The sequence below is a fragment of the Mustela erminea genome, chromosome 19 (genome assembly GCF_009829155.1).
Source record: "Mustela erminea isolate mMusErm1 chromosome 19, mMusErm1.Pri, whole genome shotgun sequence".
In the NCBI taxonomy this organism is placed as follows: Eukaryota; Metazoa; Chordata; class Mammalia; order Carnivora; family Mustelidae; genus Mustela; species Mustela erminea.
In genome coordinates this window covers 60,041,990-60,066,145 of record NC_045632.1, presented here as the reverse complement: position 1 = coordinate 60,066,145, position 24,156 = coordinate 60,041,990, and the positions used below count along the sequence as shown (strand labels likewise).

The following is a 24,156-nucleotide window of genomic DNA, read 5'->3' as shown; positions in this document are numbered from 1 at the left end:
GCCCCACGCCCTGGGGGACAGCCCCGTGCAGAGGACAGTTGTGGGGGGCGGGCTGGGGAGCTGGACTCTGTGGGTCACTGCACGGTCTCCCCCAGTGGCGAGAACAGCGCGTTTTTAATTCTGGGGGGGGGGGGCAGCTTCCTTCCACACAAAGATGAGGTCCGCGTAGTGGGGGCGACTGAGAGCAGAGTCGTCTGGTTCTCCCCAGGGAGGGGCCCTCCAGACTGTGGGGCCGGGGACCAGGGGCCTCCCCAGGAGAAGCAGGCTGCCTGAGAGCCTCAGGGACGGAGCGGGGTGCCCCCTGCCCACCTCTGCAGCCACAGTGCAGGCCCCTGAGGTCAGGCTGCCCGTCCTGGGAAGGATGTCTGCCGTCCCTGACCAGGCTGTGCCCTCAGCAGAGCAGGCACATCTGATCAGAAAGTGCCTTTCCCCAGCCCTCGGTCCGGCCCTCACGGGGGTCCGTACAAGTCAGCCAGCCGGGCGAAGCGGGGGCCCCAGGCCCAGAGGCAGCTGTAGTCTTGGTCCTCGTCCCCCAGGCTGGACAGGATGGAGCTCAGCGTCCCTGCCATAGAACCGTCGCCCTCGTAGTCATAGATGAGCGCTGTGTCGTAGGGCGGGACACTGGGGTCGCTGTCTGCCGCCTCCAAGCCCTGTGGAGAGGCCCCGAGCGCTCAGGACGCCTGCGCACCCCCCCCACCCCCAGGGGACCCTCCAGGTCGGGCAGCACCACAGAGGAAACTTGCCTGAGGCTCGGATGCTGAGAAGGGAGGGTCCCCGGAGTTGGGGGGGGGGAGGTCGGGGGCACAGGCCTGAGCACGCAAGAGCAAGAGGACCACCAGGACCCCCCACGCGGGCTGAGAAGACACTTCCCTCTGCACGTCTCTCCTTCCTTGGGGCCGGGATCCGGAGACCCCTGACAGCCCTCGCCCCTGTGGGACCACCTGCTTTTTCCTATTCAAAGGTTCTGCAAACGGTCCTGTCCCCTCCATCTCTGCTCTGCTCCCCAGGCCACACCCCCTCCTGGGACCTGCCCCTGGGCTTGTCCTAAGCGCAGGCATCTTCCTGGGGGTCCCTCTGACCCGGGTGCAGCACCTGCCCTTGTGTCCTTGGTGCCCCCAGCCGGGTTCCCGTGTTCTGCACACCTCCTGCAGGAACACCCTGACCCCGTGCCCACAGAAACTACCGGGGTGCCTGGATTCAGGGACACCTGCACCCCCAGGCCCGGGACGCACCAATGTCTCTCTGCCGGGGCTCAGTGGCACCTGTCCCAGAGCAAGGCCCCGCCCACCCCCACTCGACCAGGCACACCACAACCCAGGGCCGGGCGGGCCACTCCTCTTCCCACGGGGCTTCTGCGGCCGTGGTACCCCCCTGTGTCTCAGCTTTGCGTGGCTCTCAGATCCTCCCACGCTCCCCTGAGGCTCAGCCAGTGTCCCCGGTGACGGATCTGCCTCCACAGATGGCGCATGCACGGGGGGCCCACAAGGGTCCACGGGGTACACACGTGTCTGGCGGTGCCCACCGCACATGCATCAGTGGGGATGTGCGTGGCCCTGTGGCCCCGCTCCCCTCACACACCTGCAGGGGCACCTACGTCATTGATGAAGTTGGCGATGTCGGCAGGGCTGGTGGGCAGCAGGCGGGGGGGCTGGGGGCGCACGCGGCTCAACGGGGCATCTCGGCGCAGCGGCGGCTGTCCCAGGGGGTCGCGCAGGGCAGCCAGCTCTGCAGGGTGGCGCAGCTGGTTGATGTCATAGGCGTCCTGGGGACGAAGGGGGTGGAACGCAGCCCCGATCTATCACAGGTGGGCTTTCTGCTCCAGACACCTTGCCCAGGGGAAGGGGTGCGGGGGACAAAGGCCTAGGAGGGCCTGCGGGCCAGCTGGGGGACCTCGTCCTGGACCGTGTGGGTGCCCCCCAGCCCTCCAGGGACCCTTCCCACCACACCCCCGACACCCCCCCACACATCCCCCAACACCCCCAACCTGGTCCTCTTCTCCGCCTCCCTGTTCGTCGTAGTTGAGAATGTTGTCCCGGAGGTCTTCCTGCAGCCCGTGCAGAAATCCCTTGTCCGCAGACGGCCGCCGGGACCGTGTGACGAGGGCCACCGGCAGGGCAAGCACTGAGGGGGCGGGAGGGGGAGCAAACGGGAGGAGGTCAGGCTGAGGCTGGGCTGGGCGTCAGGGGCGGCCCGGGGGCAGCAGACGTCAGCACGCAGGCACTCACGGAGGAGCAGGACGACGCTGGCCAGCATGATGACCAGGGCGCCCAGGCTGACGCCCGCGCCCCCTGCGTGCCGGGCCGCGGCCCCTGGCAGGCAGACCCCGTCCTGGGCGCAGCGGCACACCGTCACGTTCAGGGGCTGCTCGCGCTGCTGGGGCGGCTGCCCTGAGTCCCGGAGCAGCAGGCTGAGGCGGTGCAGGCCCTCTGGGACCTGGTGGCGCAGACGCAGGCGTGCGTGGCTCACTGTGGGGGGCACCCGAGGTCAGCAGGGGCCTCCTGGCCATGCCAGTCCCCACCCCAGCCCCACCCTCTCCTTCCAGGGCCCCTCGGCACCCTCTGCTGCTGGGCGGGGATCCTGAGACCCAGGGCCTCTGTCTCCCCATCTGCCCACTGGGAGGAGAAACCAGCAGGACCGCGGTCATGGTGTGCGGTTCCCCCCCCAGGTCTCTGGTCTGGCCCCTCGGGATCGTGGTCGGGACAGCTCACCATTAACCTGGATGAGGCTCCAGTTCCGGGTCAGCTCGGGGACCCGGGGACTCAGCTGGAAGTGGAAGGGGGCCCCGTGGGGGGGCAGGTCCTCATCTGTGGCCCCCAGGAGAAGGCCAGAGCCCTGCTCTGGCTTGCTGCACACGCTGCCAGATGGTGGGGACAGCTCAGGGGCGTGGTCATTGACCTCCAGGATCTCGATGGACAGGGTCCCAGTGGCCGTGCAGGGTGGGGAGGCTGCAGGCGGGGGGGGCCTGGTGGGCTCCTTGCTCTGTCAGAGCCCACCGCCCACCCTCCAAGTCTGCTCCATGGAAGGCCAGCTCTGAGCCCCGGGGCAGGGGCAGGGATGCCCAGGCTGGGTCAGAGGGCCCGGGAGCCCAGGCGCAGGCGCAGGCGCGGCCCTCACCATCGTCCCGAGCCAGGATAATGGCTCTGTACCAGCCGTCCTTGAGGAAAGGGGACGCGGGGCTGAGCACTCGCTGCGTCTGGACCCAGCCCGTAGCTCCGTCCACTTCCAGCCAGTCCTCTGGGTCGTAGTCCTTGGAGTAGCTAGTGGCCGAGAAGGGGACAGAGTGCCCTGCGCTTACACAGGACCCCAGGGGTGCGGCCGCACTTCAACACACTCACATGCAGCACACCCCTGCATGCACACACACGCACACACACTGGAAGCACACACGAGCCCCTCCGAAGCCACTCCTCCAACGGCCCTGAGCCCGTGTTGTCTGTCCCCATCGACAGACAAGGAAACTGAGGCCCGGGGCCATGGCCACTAGGGGCCACAGCCAGGCTCAACGCCGGAGCGTCATGGAGACGGATACGCAGGACCCTGTTGGGAGTGAAATCCGGACTCTGAGACACTGATCCGGAGGGGCACCAGCTGGCCAGAACGGACAGGGCTGGCACTGGGGCAGGCGGGAACAGCATGGGCAGCCGTGCCTCATGGGACAAGTTCACAGCAGCAGGCACACACACAGGCCGTGAGGCCCCACGGACCCTCAGGAACGCGCACAGACAGACGAGCCCTCCGCCCTCAGAGCAGGGTGGGCCGTGCTCTCGGCCCTGGCTGGGCAATGGGCCAGGGGGCCCTGCGCTCCCTCTGCCTCGCCCTGGGACCCCCACCTGAGCCTCTGCAGCTGCTGGGTGTCAGGGTCTTGGGCAGAGAAGGTGGCCACGGGGGTTCCCGGGAGCGCCCCCTCGGGCAGGCTGGTCCGCAGCGGGTTCTCCTGGAACACGGGCGCCTCGTTGACGTCCCGCACTTGCACGTGGATCCTGGCCTGGCCCCGCTGGGCCCTGGGGGCCGCCGCCTGCAGGGGGGCCTCGTTCTGCACTGCCACAGTGAGGTCGTACTGGTCCCGGAGCTCGTAGTCCAGAGGCTGGGGTGGGGGGCACAGAGCTGAAGTCGCTGATGACTCTGGCCCAAGAGGCAGCTACGGGCAGGGCGAGGCCCCCACAGGGGTCCTGCTGCCCCCCCCCCCCCGTCTCTTCCCCACAGCCCCTTTCTCTCCTCCTCTTTAGCCCTAGGAAATAAAAATGATTCGGGACCAAAAGGTGTGAAGAATGATGTGACAAACAGTAAATACTCGTCACTCCGAACGAGTCTGCTCGGCGCCGTGTCATCAGCGGCCCGTGCTTCGTGCTTGGTGGCTCCCTGGGGACACCGGGAACAGCATCCGGGAACGGAGGAGAAGGCTCTGGCGGCCGGGGGTAAGTTAACCTTTGCCGTCAGCTGGCTTTAAGTAAAGAGGGTCCTGGAGGACCCGAGCGGGCCTCCTCTGTGGCTCAGAGCCATCAGGAGCAGACAGAGAGCTTCCTGAGGAGAAAGGAGCTCCCGGCCCGCGTCCACCAAGCTCGGCCCGTGGCAGCATCCGAGCGCACGTGCGTCTCCGTGTGCTGGGCTCCCGGCCGGCGGACCCAGGCACGGTCTGCGCCCGATCACGTCTCCACGCCCGAGCAGGCTCGGTTCCCTAAATCCAGAAACAGCACACAGGCGGCGGGGGCGCCCCTCCTGGTCCCTGTGCCCTGGGGTCAGCGTGGCCTGAGCCTAGAGCCCTAGCGTTCCCGGCAGCCCAGCATTCCGCTCTCTCTGGAGGGTGCCCCGGACAGGTCCCCGCGCTCAGGGCCAGCAGCAGACCCCGCTGGGAGAGCCCTGCACTCACCTTCACCACGGACAGCACACCCTCGTTGGTCTTGGGGTCTGTGCGGACAGTGAAGTGTCCGCTGGGGTCGCCCTCCAGGATGGTGAACCTGGCCGCCCAGTTGGGGGAGCCTGGCAGGTCCCTGTCCTCCACCTCGAGCCTCCCCACGTCCACTCCGCTGACAGCCTCTGTGACCTCCATGAAGAACTGTGGGAGCCCAGCCCTCGTGACTGCCAGGGCTGTGGGGGGCGGGGAGGTACTCCGGGCGGGGCTGCTCCCCCCGGTCCCCCCCAGCCAAGTCTGGGGCCCACCCAGCCCCCCAGGGGTCCCCAAGAGCCCAACTCTGTGGGTGCAGCTGTATGCCAGGCACCCGGTGGTCCGCCTTCCCCTGGGGGGCAGGGCTGACTGCTCCCTCCCGCACAGCAGGCCTGGAGGGAAGTTTCCTTCCTGCTCCCCAAGGGCCGTGTCTCCCCAGGGCCTCTCTCCCAGCTCCTCTGACCGCTCGCGCTCACAGGGAGCGTCTCTGGCTGGGGTTTCTGCCTCAGCCACACAGGGCTCCTTCTCCAAAACCTCCCGTCTCTCGAAGTCCCATGTCCCCGCCAGGAGCCCAAGGAGGGAAGGGCGGTCCCTAGCAGGGGTGTGGACGGTGGCCCCACCTCGTCCCCGGTGAACCCAGGAGCGTTGTCGTTGATGTCCTCGAGGGTGATGATGGCCGAGGCCGTGGCAGTGAGGCCGTCTCCAGACATGTCCGCCACCTGCAGGGTCAGATTGTACACGGCGACCACCTGGGGGCAGGGGACATGCAGTCAGGGGCCTGGGGGGTGGGGCAAGGAGCCCTCCCAGCAGAGCCCTGTGAGCACCTGGAGCCCCAAGTGGTCCCCAGCGCCCCACCCTCTTCCCAAGCAAAACGGGCCAGCTGCTTTCCAGGTCTGACCACACCACTGCCGACCCCACACTCTGCCCCAGCCTGGGAGGGGGCGAGATGTCAGTTACCAAGTTGGACACGATCCACAGGGCACCCTGCTGCCTGCTGGAGGCTGAAGGGCACCAGCAAGCTGGGTCCCTGCCCTGGGGAGCCAAGTCCAGAGGCAGGGAGAGAGACAGACCCCTAAGATGACCTAAGGCTGTGAGGGACCAGACAGCTGTGCAGGTGGCCATGGGGAAACTCCCGGAGGTGTCAGAGCTGCACAGAAGGCCAGCAGCGAGGGGCCCCAGAGGTCTCCCCAGAGGAAGGCTATACAAGAGTGGCCCCAGAGCGTCACTGGTCACTGTGTAGCCCCTCGCAGGGCTCTACCCGAGGCTGGAAAGCCCGAAGGCTTTGTCGGCAACGAGGCAGGAGAAGCTTCTGGCAGAACACAGCCTGAGGACTTGTCAGGGCTGGCGTGGCTCAGACGGCCTTCCAGAGCCTCTGTGGAGCGCACCCTACAACCAGCCAGGGGCAGAGATGTCCCAGCTGAGCGTGTGCTCCGAGCCCCTGGGAGCGCCTGCAGGCAAGGGGGGTCCCCTCTGCAGCAGCGGGGGGCAGCTGGGGCGGGCAGGGCTGGGGCGGGGGCCCCATTGCAAGTGAGCGGCCCGCGGCAGGCTCAGACGGCCAACAAGGTGAGCAAAGATAGGTCGGGGGGCCCTGGCTGCCCCGGCCACCCAGCATCCGTGGTGGCCCCCTGGGGTCTCACCTCACGGTCCAGACCCACTTGCACGGTGCGTATGTCCCCCGTGTACTCATCAATGCTGAACACCTGGGCAGCGCCCTGCTCTAGGATGGAGTAGCGCAGGGCTGCATTGTCGGTTTCCGGGTCGTCAGCATCTGTGGCCTCGGCCCTGGTCACATAGGTGCCTGGGAAGACAGGGACACACGGCAGCAATGCACACGGGCCAGCCCGGCCCCAGGGTGTGTCCCGACACTTCCCTGTGGCCCACCACGCCAGGTCCAGCCCCCCATTCGGCCTGCACAAACTTGAACACTCAGGCCTCGCAAGGAGGCCTGTGTGACCCAAAGAGCTGACACCCGTGTCCCCCAGACACGGACACAGCCCAGGAGGGGGCGAGAGCCCCAGGTCAGATGGCGAGAGCCGGCTGGAATCCCTGAGGCCGGCCCCAAGGAGACAGAGGCCACGGGAACTCATGACTAACAAAGGTAGAGAGACATGTATGTACAGGCGTGAGTGGCACACACAGCACACAATACACACGTGCGCACATCTGTGTACAAGGAAGCACCTCGCCCAGCTCTGCCAGCCAGAAGGGCCAACATGAGCCTCCTGCTGGCCAAATGTGGGACAATTTGGGCATCAGAGTGATGTTTGTAGCGAATCAAAACCCACTGAATGAATCAGACTCCGAAAGTCCAGAGAAATTAAAAACAACAACAGCAACAAAATAAAACACGTAACATACAATGGCACATGCATATACAGGGGTGAAGCGCTCCCATAGACCGGAGAGCCCACTGACAAAGGGAGGAGACACCCCGGAGGGAACCAGGGTCTCCCAGCCTGACGACAAGAGCCACCAGCAGATGCCAACACGGCTGGGGGAAGTTTAAGGAGTAACAGGTACCTGCCCAGTTTCTGAGTACCTTACAAAAGATACCTATTAATTACAAAGGGAAAAAAATAAAAATCACAGTGGAGAAGCCTGGCAGACGCGTCCTTACAAGGCAGATCAGAGTCAACGTCTCCAGGAAGGGGACGTGGGTGCCTCCTGATACACGCACCAAGGAGAAGGCAGCATCGCCCCCGTGCGAATCCCGAATCCAGCCACACAAACCCACACTTTGACAAACCCATGGTCTTCAAGTAATAGCCTAAGCGCTTCACAGTGTCAGTGCCAGGACCTGGGAAACTACAAATGCTGCGGAAAGAAACTGAAGACGACACAACGAAATGGAAACACATCCCACCTTCATGCATTAGGAGACTTTAAATACATCTCTAAGTTTTTATGTGTGTATGTGAACCATGATACATTGTATGTACGTGTATATGAGCCACATATGATACATTGTACGTATGTGCACACGAGCCAAGTATGATACATTGTATGTACGTGTATATGAGCCCCATATGATACGTTGTATGTGTGTATATATGAGCCACGTATGATACATTGTATGTACGTGTATATGAGCCCCATATGATGCGTTGTATGTGTGTATATATGAGCCACGTATGATACATTGTATGTAACATTTTTATATGTTTAAATACATTCTTTTTTTTGGGAGGGAGGAGCAGAGGGAAAGAGTCTCGAGCAGAGGGAAAGAGTCTCGAGCAGATGCCACACTCAGCGTGAAGCCTGGCGCGGGGCTCCATCTCACGACGCTGGGATCAGGACCTGAGCTGAAGTCAAGAGCTGGAGGCTTCCTTAGCGGACAGCCACGCCGGCACCCCGGGAGGCTTACTGTGGGGAAATGTCGGTACTGCCCGAAGTGATCTACAGATTCGGCTCGATCTCTATCAAGATCCCAAGGACAATTTCTTTGCATAAGCAGAAAAACCTCTCTAAAGTTACAGAAATCCAAATAACCGAAACAATTCTGAGAAAGAACAAAACTGGAAGCCCCATACTTTGATTTCAAAATGACTCCAAAGGTACAGCGACCAAAACCGTGTAGTGTGGCCATGAAGACAGACAATGGAAGATAGACCAATGGAACAGGTCAAGTAATTTTTGGCCAGGGGCCGAGACCATTCAAGTGGGAGCAGAGCAGTCTTTCCAGCAAGTGCCGCGGGAAAGCATGGCTGTCCCCTGCGGAAGAACGCAGCCGGACCCTTGCCTCGTGCCGTACATACAAATTAACTCCGAGGAGATCGGAGACATAAACGTGAAGACCTCGAATGGTTACGCTCTTGGAAGAAAACAGACGGCAAACGTTTCACGACATTGGATTCAGTAAGGATTTCTGGATAGGACTCCAAAGGCACAGGCCCCCAAAACTAGACACACTGGGCTCGTGAACATTGTCAAATGCTGCGCATCAAAGGCAATCCTGACCACAGAAAAAAGGTAATCCACAGCATACGAGAAAACATTTAGAAACCCTGTAGATATACCCGTAGATGTCAAGGGATATGCAGGCTACACAGAGAACCCGTAAAAATAAACAACGAAAACATGGCAAAATTCAAAACCGGGCAGAAGACCTGAAGAGACATTCCTCCCAATAAAATAGACGAACGGCCAATACGGACATGGAAAGAGGCTCCACATCGCTCATCGGGGAAACGCGTACCCAAGCGACCCCCCTCGCCTGTTAGGGGGCACGCACCTGTCAGGGCGCCTACTGCTGAGAATGACCACCTGAAAACCAACACTGGCGAGGACGCGAGTGCGTCGGGGCCCCTCGCGCTGCTGGCGGGGGCGAGCGGCCCAGCTTCCGGGGCAACCAGCACGGCCGTCCCTCGGCCGTCACTCACGGTCACCACGTGGCCCAGCAGTCCCACTTCTGAAAGCGGAGCCTGGAGACCTGCTGGCACGTTCGCGTTGGCAACAGCAGAATCCACAAGAGCTAAAACGGGAAAGCAGCCCAGGTATGCGCCTGCGAGTGAACGGGCGAGGGCAGCGGGTCCGTCCGCATAACCCAAGGGCATTCAGCTCGAAGGAGGAGGGAGGTCCTGGCGCTACAGGAAGGACCCGGAGGACAGTCGTGGTCCGCGAGACCAGCCGGTCGCAGGACAGGACGGCAGGATTCCGCCGGTAGGAGCGCCGCGGACAGACTTACAGAGGCCGGAGCGCCCGGGAGGAGCGGGGCTGGGGGAGGGGCGGCGGAGTTGGTGTCCGATGGGGACCCAGTTCCGGAAGGAGGAGAGCTCTGGGGACGGCGGGGCCGCCCGTGCAAGACCCTCGTACCCCTGAACTGTCCCTCAACACCGGTCAGGACGGTGGCGTTTGCACGCATTTGAGCACAGCAAAATTTTCTTGGAAAAAACGGTCCGAGGCTTAAAGAGCTCACGGCTAAGGAGCGCGGCGGACGGGCCGTGCAGTCCCCGCTCGTGACGGGCGCGAGCCGATGCGGCGCAGAACCGCACTGGTTCTGAGTCGGGCAGGTCGGCCGGGGCACGAGGTGAGGAGGCATCCGGCACCCGGCGCGCCCAGCCCCTCCGAGGACAGGCGTCCCCGCCGGCGGAGCAGGGCCGGCCGGCAGACGCGGGAACTGGATCCGAAGGCCCAAGGCAGACTGTGGACGACCGCGGCGGCTCACAGTCCCGGGGGCCCGCACTAGGGGGCTGTGCCCACGGTCAGGTCTTTTCTGCCGGCCCCACAGTGCTCACAAGAAACGGGGGGGGGGGGTGCCGGAGGAAGCCTGGGGCGCGGCCCCTGTGGGTCAGGCAAGTCTCCCTGAGTCCGGGGCAAGGAGACATGGCCACCCCCTGACGCTCCGGGGGGGGCGGGCGCCGCCCTGAGCTGGAGGGACAGAACCCCAATAACCCTCCAGGCGGAAGGCTCGGGTGCACAGGGACCAGCCCCTGCCCCTGCCCCAACAGAGCCTCGGCGGGTGCCACGCAGTGCTGGTCACCCTGGCAGGGGGCAGCAGCCGGACGGACGTCCTCCGGGCACGGACCCCGCGGGGCTTGCTGAAGCTGACAGTGTCCGTACCAGAAGCCCCAGGCCGGGGAGACCGACTCCGCCCGCCGCCGCTTCCCCAGGCCGAGCCATCCTGCGTTCGCAGACGTCCTCGACCTCCCTGCCTCGCTCCAGGGCTTCCACGCACAGAAGAACAAGACACTGTCCTCAGGCATCCAAGAGCCAGGAGCTGCCCACCGAGGGCCCGGCTGCCGTGCGGCCGCCAACGCGCAGAGCATGGGAGCCGCTCCGGAGAAGGGGACCGGGGATTCGGGAGACCGGGGGACCCGCCCCCTGCTGTAAAGGCATCCCCGGGCAGAAACCCGTCGTATGTGTCGGTATTAACTTCCCGACACTGAGTGTGACGCTGTGCCGAACTTATTAGGGCGAATTCTTTGAGGGTATCCGGTCTGCACCCAGCAGCCCAGAAAAGACGGAGACAGGAAGGAAAAAAGAAAAAAACAGTTTAAAGCAAACAAGATAAACTTCACACCGCCATTGCTGTACTTTGCAACTCTCGTGCAAGTCTCAGAATATGCCCGAGGAGCAAGAAGTAGGGACGCCTGGCTGCGTCAGCTGGCGACGTGTCCGACACCTGGGACGGCTCAGGTCACGCGCTCAGGGTCCTGGGATCCAGCCTGCACGGGCTCCGCACAGAGTCCGCTCAGGGCTGTCCCTCCCCTGCCCGGGGCTCCCACAGTCTCTCTAAAGTAAATGAATCTTCTTAAAAGTAGAGATCAAGAATTGTTATTTTATGTCTTCAAACACGAAAACTGAGATGAAGTAAAAGAAACGCGAGTGGCCAAGCAGGCGCCCACCTCCCACGAGCCCACGCTGCCTGCTCAGGCGCACGGCTTGCCCTGCCTGTGCTTCCACCCAGAGCCCTGGGAGCGGGGCGGGAAGGAGGAAGGAGCCGCTGTTTGCAGTGACGTCCGTCCTGCCTGGGACAGGTCAGGCAAGCAAGGCCATCCCGTAAAGACTCGGGAAGGACGGAAGGCTTGTTTGGGATCACAATGTCGGACTGGAAGCGAGGCGTGGGGTGACTGCTGGGGGGGGCAGGTTTCCTTCCGGGGCACGAAGCACTCTAGAACTGGCCGCAGGGACCCGTGCCTGTGCCACAGCCACGGACCCGTTCCCTCCGTGTGGAGCGAGCGGCTGGGCCACGACGGCTCAGCCATCCCGGAGGCCTCTCCAGGGAGACGTTGGGGGTTGGGGATTCGTATTGAAATGGGAAGTGACTTGAGGTGACTTGTGGAACGTCCCTACTCCGGAGGCTCTGAAGGATCACAGAAAGTGCTGCTGGAAGGACCCCCGGGCCTTCGGACGGGCCCAGCGCCCCTCCGCCCCAGCTCCCCCTCACCTGGGACGGCCCCCTCCAGCACCCGGGCCATGAACGCCTCCTGCCGGAAGACGGGCCGGTTGTCGTTCTGGTCCACGACCACGATCTCCAGGTCCGTGGGCTCCTCCAGCGTGGCTCCTCCCCGGTCCAGAGCAAAGGCCCGCAGCTAGCCAAGCAGAGACCAGGGCTGCTGCCGTGCCCCCAGACGTGGGTGGTCCCCACCAGGCCGAGAGGAGGAACAAGTGCCGACACGGGGCTGGAAAATGCCCCCCGACAGGGGAGAAATGGCACGGGGTGGGTGTGTCCACGGCAGGGGCAACGTCCCTGTCCCTGAAGGCCAGCCTGCTTGCCCACAGCTTCCCGTCTTGCCTTGGCTGCTGGGAAGCTCGCGGCTGTGCTCCCTGCGAGACCGAAGGCGCACTCTCCCCGGCGCTCCCACACCCTCCCTCTGCTAACTGGGTTAGGCTCCTCTTGGAGCTTAATAAGTAGAAAACACTTGAAATGAAACCACGTCCCACACTCTTGGAGAGAGAGGGCAGGATCATTTCCAGGTGAAATCACGGTCCTGGTAACTCCCAGGAGCCAAGAGCTTGTTCTTAAGATCTGAGCGCAGGAAACCTCAAGTGGAAAGTCTCCTCCCCCAGGACAGATTCCAGCATTTTGGAGAGACGGGGCTGGGGAGGGCTGATGACTCCGCGGCCTCCCTCTGCAGCCTCCTCCTGGCTTGGCTTTTCTCTTCCCCCGCCAGCCTTTGTCTCAAACCTCACCCGCAGGGGGTCAGTCCTGTGCCACCTGCCCCTGAGAATCAAGGCACAGCTGCCGTTGGGGTTTGCCCTACCGTGGGATTCCTCACAACACCCCACTCCCACCAGACGCAGCGGGGCTGGGGGCAGCGCTGCCGTGGGGGGTGAAACCACACCAGGGTCCAGTGGTGCTTTGCTAGGAGGCTGACAGCCTCCCTGGCAGGACCAAGCACGCCTGCCCGGGGCCTCAGTTTGTGCGTGCTCATCTGTGCGATGGGAATATAAACCCCAACACCTTTGTACTTCAGGTCCTAGTCCCATATCCCTGTGCCTACCTCCTCATGAAGGACACATGCCCTAATGTCCCAACCCTGGGCCCAGGAGCCCGATGGAAGGCCCTGCTTCCCGCCAGCCCTCCCCACAGCGGGCCCCACCCGGAAGCGGTCTGTCTTCTCCCGATCGAGCATGGCGTTCAGGAACACCTTCCCCGTGAACTTGTCGATGGAGAACACGCCCTGGGGCTCCTCGTCCACACCAGGACCCTGGATGCTGTAGATGACGCTGCCCAGTGGCTGCTTGTCCGATTTGATCTGCCAGGGCAGAGCATGGGCTGGGGAGATGCCGCGGAGGCAGGGTCCTGCGCCCTCCCAGCCTCGGCCCCTCCCCCAGCTGGGGGGGGACAGCTCCCCCTACAGCCCCACAGGGCACCTGTCCCCAGTCACACAGCTTCAGAGGCCCATGGGGGACAGCCCAGCCTCTGCTCTGCCCAGGACCCCCCTGGCCCCTCACCTGCACCAGGGGGTACGGGAGGCGCTTGTGGTTCTCGGACACACTGATGGGGGGGATGACCCAGGCTCTTCGCACACGGCCCAGCGCGGGGGCCCGGCGCCAGGGGTAGAGGGTACTGGGCCTCGTCTGCCGAGGGACCCCCAATGACAGGCCCAAGCTCTGCAACACAGAGGGAGACAGCGGTCAGTCACGTGGTGTGCGGGCCAGGCCTCCGGGAAGCCCACCATCAGAGCCTGAGCTCGTGGCCCTGGGAGCCCCCGTGGCCTGGCACCCGTCTCCTGTCCTCGCCTGGGAGCTGCTGGGACCAGGAAGGCCCCGGGCCTGAGTGTTTGCCAACCGGCGGGGAGACATGGAGGCTGCTCTGCCCCATTCGTCCCCAACAGGCCCAAGGGAGGCTCCCAGGGCTTGGGGAGCAGGGGGTGCTCAGGGGCAGAGGCAGAATGGGGAGCAAACCAGCCGCTTGGAACAAGGTGGGGGAGGGGTTCTCCCAGGGACATTTTGTGCGAGAAGACTGTGGTCAGAGGGCGGGGCCGGCAAGAGAGGCGGATGCTGGGGGTGTCTCTCCCCTTGTCCAAGGCTCGATCGGCCAGAGCTGGGCCGTGAAGGCAACAAGCAGCCCCCCCGGTCCTCCGCGAGGCTTCAGCTGGGTGCCCCAGGCTGACCACGCCATCGCGCCTGTGTGGAGAGTGTGTGGCCTCCACTCACAACACTTCCAGGAGGCGGGCCTTGGTGCTGGCTCTTCGGGGGTCCACAGGGGCTGCCCCCAGGGGCATCTCCTGGCTGCTCCGGGGGAATGGAGACTCAGGCCCCCATGCGGCCGCCCCCGGAGCACACCCACACCCTGGTTCTTGGAACCCAGGGAGGGCCCCCCTCCCTCTCCACACGTCCAAGGAACTGGGGTGCCTGGGGCCTGTGGGACTGCCAAGGGAGGGTATGCCATATGGACGCCTCCCAAGCCCTACCTCAGGCCAGGCGCTGGGCTCGGAATCAGGGCCATGAAGGAGCAGGGGAGGAGGGGGCACCTGTGGTGCCGAGACTGTCCCCAGACCCGCCATCCGCTCTCGTGGTGACCACAGACAGGCCCGCTCTCCCAGCTCAGAAAGAAAACGGTGGCCCGGAAAAGGCACCTGTCCCGTGACTTACGGGCAGAGCCGGCAGCACCCCAGAACACAACCCGAGCTTCACATCCCGGGACGGCCCTGGTTCAGCTCTGTGGTCTCTGCAGCAGGGTCCTGGACAGCGCGGGCTCGGGCACTGTGGCCGCCTGGGCACCAGGGTATCCAGGGGCAGAGTCTGGCTGGACTCGGACCAGAGCTGTCAGGACCCGGGGAGGGGTCCGGGAGGGCCCAGGGGGAGGGGCTGGGTTGGCTGCAGGAGAATGTCAGCGACGCACTGTCCACTGGTCACACCCACCCGCACGACAGCACCTCGACAGCTGCCTCCTGCCCTTCCCCAAGCCCAAGGCAGGCCTGGCCAGCTGGGGGTCTGCAGACGGACACCCCTGCCCAGACACCAGCCCTCGGTGCTCTGGGGATGTCCCTAGAAGCTCTCAGGCCCCACTGAGGGTCTCCAGGCCCCTGGGCCCTTCTGCAGGGGCGCTCTCTCCTGCTCAGGTGGACAGTGTTGGCTCCCAGGGCACCACCAAGGGGGCGGGTGTGCTCCCCGGCTGCACTTTGTCTCCTCAGCCCCTTGAGCTCACCCCACAGCTGCCGCCTGGGGCCACACAGTCCTCAGAGGGGCATGGGATGGGCTGGCCTTGTGGCTCGGGAGGGGGCACCGGTGACGAGTGAGGGCGGTGCTTCGGGGTGGGAAGGAGATGCCGGCTGCCTCCACTCTTGACCCGGCCTCCCCCGCACCCAGCTAGGCTTTGTCTCGGCCCAGGGCTGGCACACAACGAGTTTGCACACACTTCGTAGGCAAAACAGCAGGAACGTTCAAGAGACCACTGATCTCTCCTTGGGGCCCCAGGCCACCTCCTCGGTTCTGGAACCCTTCTGCCTCCCCATCTGAAATCCCAGAGGCCCGGGCCTGGAAGCCAGGGAGCAGCGAACACGAACACAGATTAGAGAAAGGACAGAGCCAGGGCCAGGCCCCCAGGCTACCCGCAGCCTGACAGATGGCAGCGCTGGTCCCAAGCCTGCCTGGGGTGGCGGGGGCTTCTCGCCAAACCCAAGGAGCACAGACCTCATCTATGTCAGCATGCTGTTCCCGCCAAGTGGAGACCTGCTGGCCTGTGTCATCACGCTAGCTAGCGGGGACAGGGTCTGCTTCCCGAGCGCCCCGAGGCCAGCACAGGGCATGGCATCCTCCCCGTCCTCCAGGCTCGCTTCCTGCCCCTCCCCTGGCCCTCTCTCAGCACTCACAGCCCCTGGGCATGGATGAGGGCTGTCTCACGTCCAGTTTCCCAGAGCAGAGCTCAGAGGGCCTGAGCCGTTGCTCGAGCCCACAGAGCCGGAGAGCCGGAGAGCTAGGGGTCACAGCAAGCCGCCCAGCCTCCGCGTGGAGATGGGGAGCGGAGAGCCCTGGGGCGGCAGGGTCGGGGGGACAGTCTGCACACAGTCCTTGATCACAGGCTCTTGGAGAAACAGTAGGTAGGGGACACACTCTGCCCCGTCCAGCCACAGAGCCTCCGGCTGCCCCCTACCCCTGTCTCTACCAGTGGCCTGGGCTGATGCTCTGGGACGTCCACCAGTGTGGTGTGGGGCAAACGCGATTGCGGCACAGCCCAGGGGTCCTGGGTCCCAGGCTATCCAGGGCCCAAGTCCAGGAGGTCAGCAGAAGCCACAGAGCCTTGGCAGGGGCCCCTGCCCAGATCAGAGGCTGTGGTGGGTGGGGTGGCTAGGCTGGGCCACAGCCCACTTCCGGCTGTCTGGGGCACTCAGCTAGTCTCAATCCTCCTGTCCCCTTCCCAGAGGACGTGGCTAACTGAGGGAAGACCCAGGAGCCACCTCGGGATCATGGGACATCTGGTGCCAGGACAAAGCCAGCTCACACCGACCCCAAGCACACAGACAGAGGAGGAAGGCTGCCACGGAAACACCACGGAGTGGACATGGGCCCACCTGCGCTGTCCACCCTCGCTGCTGCCCGGGTCGGGCCAGGGCCAACCGGTGTCGTGGACCCACTTCCCCACTTCCCCCAAATGATGCCCGACAACACCCCGTGCCTTCCCCTTAACCAAGCCCCTGACAGCAGTCTGCAGGCTCTAAAGACACCCAGACCATCGTCCCCTTACTGGGCCGGCCCCCAGCCCCGACGCCGGCCCAGGGGCTCCTGAGCCCTGAGCTTCCCACTGCCCACTGTGGGAGTCCGCGCTGCCTGGGTTCAGCCGACGGCTCTCTGCTTCTCCCCCCAAAGCCCCTGGCGGGCTCAGCACACGGAATGAGAAGGCACGGCCCGGTCTCCCGGGGGCCTGTGAAGCAAGCCGACGCTCTGCTGCCCTGGGTGGCCACCCTGGGTCGAGAAGCTGCTGACCTGGGGCTGGGGGCCTGGGTGTCGGGTCAGGGGAGCCTGCTTTCTCTCCCGGCACTGCTGGCCTCTAGGGGCCCCAGCTGTTCCCTGAAACCACTGCTGAGATTCAGAAGGCAGGCGCCAGGCCTGAGCTGGGGGCGGGGGTGGCACTGCCTCTGTGGCCCGGCTTCCCAGAGCCCCGTCCACTGCGGTGACGTGACTAAATCCGGGGAAGGGAACGTCTCCTCTTGTCCGGTGCAACCGGGTTCTGGGGTTAACCCGACGCCTGGGGGTGCACAGGCCCCTCCCACGCCAGGTTTCTCGAGTTCTGGGAACCAGGCCGGAGGACTGCAGCCTGCTGGAGTGTGGGTAGGGTCTGCACTTCCCACCGGCCTCCCAGGCCCGAGCCCCTTCCCCCCAGGCTGGAATCCGGACCACCCCGTTCCTGGATGGCCCGGCAGGCATCAGGCATGCCAGGAATGGGCCCAGCTGCTGCCCTGGCCACAGACACCCCTGCATGTCACCCCTGCGTTCCCCTGCAGCTGCTGCTTCAAAGGAGGGGTGAGGGGCACAGCAGCAGGCTGCTGGACAGGGCCAGCTGTTGGCCTGGCCTGCCCTCTTACTGCAGCCCACACCACTGGGGGCCCCGGGTTGCCCTGCCCGCCAGAGAGAGGACAGTGATCCCAGAGCCGGCTTTCCTCTGCTGCCCCTGTGACGGTCACACTACCAGGGGGATGATGGCCCGTCCCCAAGCTGGAGGATGTGGCCCCGTCTGCAGCTTGGGGCTCTGTCCCATGTTTCCCTGGAGGGTCACACTTTGCCAAGTCCCAGGAGCACAACTACACCCTTGTCTTCCTTCCAGAAGGCACATGTCTCACCGGACCCGCAGCTTAGGTCCCCTCCAGCAGGTCGTGGCTTTGCCCTGGATCATCTGGGCTTCCCCATCTCTCCATCATGCTCAGGTGGGGTGGGGGCCCAGGGCTGGGCACCGTGATGAGGACAGCGTCAGCCTGCGGAGGCAGCCGACGGGGACCGGCTCTGAGAGCACACACTAAGCCCACTGGCTGAGATTTTAGGGGACCCAGGCAGCGGGGGGCCATGCCTTGTCCAAAATCACCAGTAAGCAACAGATCAACGCAGAGTCCTGTCCCCAGGCCCCCACCGAGGGCTCCCCCGAGACAGCTCTGCCATGCCCGGACTGGCCCGCCGTGGGGGCTCACGGAGGCAGAGGAAGGGGCACCAGGAACAGCCATCCCCTGCCATGTGGCTGGACTGGACAAACCAGAGCTGCGCCGGGTGGGGGCGGGTGGGAAGGGTCCGGACAGATGCTGGTGCTAACCTGAGCCACGCTGAATGCAAAACTCGAGTGGCCCAGCCACAGTGGCTGATCCCCCAAATCCCTAAGGCCTCCAGCTGTGTGTGTGGCGGGGGGCGGTCATTCTGCAATGGCTCCGGGGAGGGGGGAATCTATGAGGGGACTACACCCCTCCCAGCAGCAGAGTTCTCCTGGGGCCTGGTGAAGGGTTCACACCCCAAACCCCAAGCAGGACTCCAGCACGTCCCATGTACTGGGCCCAAAGGCAACGGGGGGTGGACTGCTGTTCCCGTGGGCGGTCCTGAGAGGTGTGCAACCTTCTGGAATGGACCTCAGTGTGGGGGGGGGCGTAGGGTCCTGCAGGGGGGCGCCCAGAAGACCCCCAGCGCAGCGTGGCCACCAGCAGAGGGCTGGAGGAGCACAGGCCAGCACAAGCCAGCCGACCACCGGCAGCCCAGGCCCAGAGGGGCTGCTGTGGACAGGGCCAGGGAGGCTGAACGGCCGGGGCGGTGGGGACCGGAGCCGGGGGACAGGGTGCCCTGAGGAACCAGTGGCTGGGGGGTCAGCCGACGGGCACCTGAGCAGCTTCCAGCCAGAGCTCTGTGGAGGCGGGAGGACCCCAAGGTCTCCAGAATGGGAGCTGCTCCCCAGCGTCGGGCACTGCGGTTACCTGTGGGCGCGTGTGGCCTAAGCCCTCGAGCTCACCACCTGCCACGTGGACACTAAGGTCCGGCGTGACGCACGGCGGCCCCACCCCAGGCCAGCCCTGGTCCCCGGCTGGGACCCTGACTCAGCCCCGTCCCCCTAGGCAGGCCACAGGCTCTGCTCCCAGGCCCAGCCGAGTGCCTGCTGGGCCCCAAGGGCCACCGGGGGGTGGGGTGCCCATGGTGGGGTGGGCAGCGGCCTGTTCCTTCCACCCACCCTGCTCCCCCAGCAGAGGGAGGGCGACTGGGGGGGCAGCAGTGTGGGGGTGGCGGCCATAGGTCCGGGGAGGGGCTCCTGAGCACTCCCCCAAGGGCCAGCGGGTTCCAGAGCTGCCCGTGCCTGCCGCGCACAGGGTGGGGGTGTCTCGGGCTCCAGCCACGACCAAGCAGGGTCATCTGCCAGCTCGGCGGGGTGTGGTCAGAGAGCTCAGGGCCCCCCAGCAGGGCTGCTCCCGCGGCGCCCCCCGCCGCCGGCGCTCACCACAGCACCTCCGGGGAAGGGCCGGGCGGGTGGTCTCCCGCGGCCCCCCAGCTTGGCGGGCCGGCCAGTCGGGGCGGAGCGGTGGCCCTGCCGCCGGAGAGCCACTCGGGGCACAGAGCGCCCTGAACAGAGCCACTCGCCGGGCACCCACCCGGGACTCCTCAGCTCAGGGGTCCCCCCAGGTGGCCAGGGCTAGTCCGACAGGGCAGGGGGCGAGGGACCCCGCGCGGCCGGACGCCTTACCTGGGCCAGCAGCCCGACGGCGAGGAGCAGCGCGACGTCCATGGGCCGGCGGAGCAGGGGCCGAGTGTCCGGCGCCCCGAGGCGGCCTCCTGCTCCCACACAACCCGGGCTGAGTGACAGCACAAGTGCGCGGGCGGGGCGGGGGGGCGCCCGAGTGAGTGACAGCACGTGTGCGGGGGCGGGGCCTGGACGAGAGTCAGCACGTGGGGGCGGCGGGGGCGGGGCCGTGTGGTTGAGCGGCAGCTGCGCCTCAGGCGGTCAGGGGCGGGGCCTATGCTGAGTGACAGCTCGTGTGCGCGGGGCGGGGCGGGTGCGGGGCGGGGCCTGGACGGAGAGTCCGCAGGCGCGCTTGGCGGGGGCGGGTCAGGGGCGGGGTCTAGGCTGAGTGACAGCACATGTGCCCGGGGGCGGGGCCCGGGCTGAGAACAGGAGGGCACGAGCGGACGGGTGGGGGGGCAGGGGCGGGGCCTCAGCTGAGTGACAGCACGTGCGCACGGGGGGGAGGGGCGTGGCGAGGCTGGCCAGAAGCAGCCCGGAGGGCGGGCCTGTAGAGGTCAGGCGTCTGTGGTGGGAGGCAGAGCTCCCCCGGGTCCAGCCGTGACACAGGGAAGCCTGCCAGGGTGGGGGCTGGGCTAGGAGCCGGCGTGGACTGAGTCATTCATTCCTTCCTTTTCCCTGTTGTCGCCCCCGAATGCAGCAGGCCCAGTCCTGCCTCCGGGCCTTTGCACTGGCTGTTCCCTCTGCCTGCGGTGCTCCTCCCCAGGCTATCCCCCGCCCACCAAGGCACGTTGTTGGCCGCCTTGAGGGCTCTGTCTAGTGGCCACTGCCACTAGACACTGCCACGCACCTGGCGCCCCGCATCTTAGGGCACGTTCTGTCCCTGCTGACCCTCAGGGCTAGCACAGAGCAAGGTCCCGCATAAACCTAGCTTGGGGTTAGCCCTCCCCACCCAGCCAGAGCCCTTCCTTTCCTCCTCCTCTGGCTTGCTGGGTGGCTTCCCATCGGGTGGGCAGTGATCTGTGTGCGTGTGCCCCCACAGACCCAGCACGCAGGAATGGACGGTGGCGAGTGAAGGACGGAGGACCCTGTGGGCCAACGTGTTTTCAGGTTTTCTTTGGAGCAGGGGGGGTGGGGATTGTCACGGAGCAGGTTCCTCTGCTCTCCTGTCCAGATCGTGGGCTGGTGGAGCAGGTGCTGAGCCATCTGTGCCCGTGGCCTGTCTGGAAGGAGGCCAGACTGCCTGCAGGAGGCTCTGGCAGGGACTCTGTCCCTGGCACTCAGTCCCCCAAGGTGGGGAGTTGGCGGGGAGCCCCTTCCATCTCCAGGCTCTGAGGCCTCACCATCCTGCCTCTGAGGTTAGGGACCCCAAGCATGGGTGGGGCAGCCCTCTGAATGCTTTGGGTTTCTGCCTCCTGGGGCTAGTGTAGGGGGGAGGTAGAAGGGCAGGTGACTGAGTCCCCCTGGTTAACCTCAGGCAGTCTGACAGGGGCGAGGGACATGGCTGGGAGAGGTCTCTCTCTGTTTGCCGAGCCTTCCTCCACAGTGCTCTTGGCCACTTGTCTCTCACTCAACAGTCTCGGGGGGTCGGGGGGGTTCCCAAGGGGGAGGGTAAGCCAGGTCCAGTCATGCGTGAGCACCAGGGTCAAGGAAGGGCTATTGGGAAGCAGTGTGGCCCCCACACTGGTGAGCAATCCTTCCAGCACCCCTGGCCGGGGCAGGGAGGGATGCCCTCCTCCTGGGTTCCAGTCCTGGCTGAGGCCCTGCCGTCTTGCTCTCTGCACCAGCCTCAGTTTCCCCTTGTGTCCAAGGGAGGGGATTGGGTTCCAGGAGCATGGATGTCTTGTCCATGGGCCATCCAGGGCTGGTTCACTCTCCTTCCTAAAGGGGTTCTGGCCCCTCCAGAAGAGCCCTCTCATTTTCCCATGGACTTGGGGCATCCTAGCCTCTGGACCGTCCACCTTCTGCACCCCACGTCTGTAGCTCTGACCCCCCGGTGGCTCGTCTTTCCATAGCTCCGCAGCCTCCTTTGGGCAGGCCCGCGGCGTTTGGTCGCCATGAGCTGCCCTTTGGGGGGCCATGTCCCCTCCACGACCCACGACCAGAACCCCGGCAAAGGCCAGGGCCGCTCCCATGCCCTGCCCCCAATCAGGACCCCTCTGGGGGTGCCTGCTCTGCCTCTAGCAGCCAACACCATGCCTTTGGCCTTCTGTTCTCTGACCTGGAGTGGACACTTGGGGAGCCCCCGGGACACCTGACCTGAAGACCTCATTCCAGCCACCAACTGTGCAGGAGCTTGTCCCAGGGGACAGACCAGGTCAGGGCCCAAGTGACTCGTCCCTACCAGCGGGTACACACTGAGCGTCCAGCCTGGCTTCCTGCATGGGTAGCACCGCCAGGTCTACGCTGCCTGCAGCCCGCCAGGAGCTCCTGTGGCACAGAGAGCCATCTTCCCAGTGAAGGTCAGTTCGGGTCTCGTGCCCAGAGAACTGCCTGGTGTGAACACAGCCCCTGGGGCTGCACTGGGGGGCACCTGCCCGCCTGGGGCTCGAGCTTCCATGGGGGACGGGGACTCGGACAGAGGGTGGACACAGAGGGGAGCCTCTGGGGTGCTGAGGGAAAGGGGTGCCCTGACACCAGGTGTTGGCCTGGGCAGAGGGCGGCTTCCTCGTGGAGATGCCCTGGGGGTGGCTGGGTGACAGTGGTGAAGGACTCCCGGACGCCGTTCTCCCCCACACGCGGCTGTCTCTCGGGGGCCCTCACTTTGGAGGCAAGAACAGGGAGTCTGGATCCGTTGTCTGCCACGCTGGACAAGGCCGGGCTGGCCTCAGGGACCGCGGCGTCACGGCCGCTCAGGCCGCGCCTGCCCTCTGGCGGCCACAGGACGCACTGCAGGCGGCGGCCCCCAGGTCTTGGAGGGACCTTGTCTTTGTTCAGAAACCCAGGGACAGTGCCGCCCACACCGAGTTGTCATTCCCACACTTGTTTTGAACGTCTCGGATGCTCGAACACCGGAGTTCAGCAGGCACACTCCTGCCGATGGCCGGTCACAGGCAGCGCTCGGGAGGGAGGCGGGGGCGGGCAGAGGTGCGCGGTGGGCCCTTGGTCCCGGCCTCCAAGCCCCCAGCCGCCGGGGCTGTGCTCCTGCTGGCCCGCCGCCGCCCGCCCTGCAGCTGCCCCTTGCTGATGCAGATTCCCGCCAGCGAGCGGCCCAGGTCCCCCGGACGCGGTTACCGGGGCCCTGTAGGTGACAATCAGCCCTAAGGCCTAGGCGGGGTGGGTCAGGGTGGCGAGGGAGGCCGCCGGACGCCAGCAGGGGGCAGTGTGGCTCTAGGGATGCCCGGGCCCAGGCGGCGGAGAGCGGGCTGGTTCTCCCGCTTGTGGCCCAGAGGTCGTCCCAGCTCTGTGCTCAGGGGCCAGGTCCTTCTCGCCCCCACCCTGGACACACCTGTGGCTCCCCGGGCTCCTCTGGAAACGGAGCCGCCCTTGAGTGACCCTGCATCCCCTCAGCCGCCCCAGGGCAAACAGACCCCAGCGTGAGGCCCTCCTTGTTGCGCTCCCAGGAGGGATGAGGGGACACAGGCCATAGGGTCAGCGCAGAGTCCTGGCAGTCGACCCCAGAGACGGCCTTGGGCTGCCGGCCCCTCGCCCACCCCTGGCTGGGCCTGGAGCAGCTCATCTGAGGTTGTCCCCGCGCTCGCTACAGGCAGCCTGGACTCCTCCCGGCGGCTGGTCCGGATGTGCTGGGGGCAGCAGGGCCAGCAAGGGCTTGGGGGTATGGCCTCGGCCAAGGGGCCCTGACGTCGGCTGAGCCCTGCCACCCCACCAGAGCCCCAAGCTCCTGAGGTCAGCCCAGGAGTGCTCAAGAGCCCAGGTTCAGGGGAACACTCTGGGTACAGAGACAGGCCAGAGAACAGAGGTCACCCGGTGCAGATGGTCAGGGTTTAAAGGAATTTGTAAGCTGTCTGCAGAAGGTCAGTTGTTTTTTTTTTAAAGATTTTATTTATTTATTTGTCAGAGAGACAGCACAGGCAGGCAGAGACAGAGAGAGAAGCAGACTCCCCGCCGAGCAAGGAGCCCGATGCGGGACTCGAACCCAGGACCCTGGGATCATGACCTGAGCCAAAGGCAGCTGCTCAACCAGCTGAGCCACCCAGGTGTCAGTTTTGATGGAAAAACTCCCTCCAGTAAAAACTCACCAAGACAGACCGGGGGGCCCATGCTCCCCAAGCCCCTAGGGCAGGTGTGTAGCTCCCCCAATCCTGCTTGTTCAGTCTCAGGGTGCTGAGGACCCCGGAGAGGGGACGGTGTGGGCAGCTGCCTTCGAAGCCGGGCAGGAAGGCGTGGGAAGGCGGGAGGAGAGCACAGGCCAGCGACTCGGGGAAGTCCATGGGCGGGGGGCACGGCGGTGTGAGACCCTCTCAGGGCAGAGGCTCCAGGCTGGGCTTCCTTCACCAGCGTCTTTGCCCCTGGCTGGCCGGTGGGTGTTGGCAGGAACTGGCCTGGTTTTGGCACACGGAGCAGGGAGCAGAGAGCGTGTCCTCAAGCAGGGACCAGGAGGGGGGACCCATCGGGGACTCGCCCCCCTCCTTCAGAGCGGCCGGCCCTGAGTGTGGCTGGGGAGGGTCCCCACTGGAAGAAGCTCCAGGACACCTGGTGGCCCTGGGGCCCTGTGGGCTGTCTGCAG

At 65.2% G+C, this 24,156-nt stretch overlaps 1 protein-coding gene across 1 annotated transcript; it reads right to left on the bottom strand.

Annotated features, from left to right (window-relative positions):
- Window positions 1-94: 94 nt before the first annotated feature.
- Window positions 95-19,655, bottom strand: CDH15 (cadherin 15). The gene is made up of 14 exons (XM_032325041.1): window positions 19,473-19,655; window positions 13,280-13,438; window positions 12,925-13,080; window positions 11,769-11,913; window positions 6,520-6,680; window positions 5,503-5,631; window positions 4,868-5,053; window positions 3,831-4,084; window positions 3,115-3,257; window positions 2,709-2,945; window positions 2,226-2,465; window positions 1,985-2,121; window positions 1,595-1,762; window positions 95-650 (listed from the first exon to the last, which is right to left on the bottom strand). Exons 1-14 carry the CDS (start codon window positions 19,512-19,514, stop codon window positions 450-452), a joined length of 2,358 nt encoding a protein of 785 aa, XP_032180932.1. The 5' UTR covers window positions 19,515-19,655; the 3' UTR covers window positions 95-449.
- Between the last annotated feature and the right edge of the window lie 4,501 nt (window positions 19,656-24,156).

Excerpts from the sequence above, each read along its gene's own strand:
- CDH15 (XM_032325041.1), bottom strand. The coding sequence starts at position 19,514 with ATGGACGTCGCGCTGCTCCTCGCCGTCGGGCTGCTGGCCCAG. Across the intron at positions 4,085-4,867 it reads GTGTGCTGTCCGTGGTGAAG|CCTCTGGACTACGAGCTCCG; the intron begins GTGAGTGCAGGG and ends CCCCCACCCCAG. Across the intron at positions 2,466-2,708 it reads GAGCCTCATCCAGGTTAATG|TGAGCCACGCACGCCTGCGT; the intron begins GTGAGCTGTCCC and ends TGCCCCCCACAG.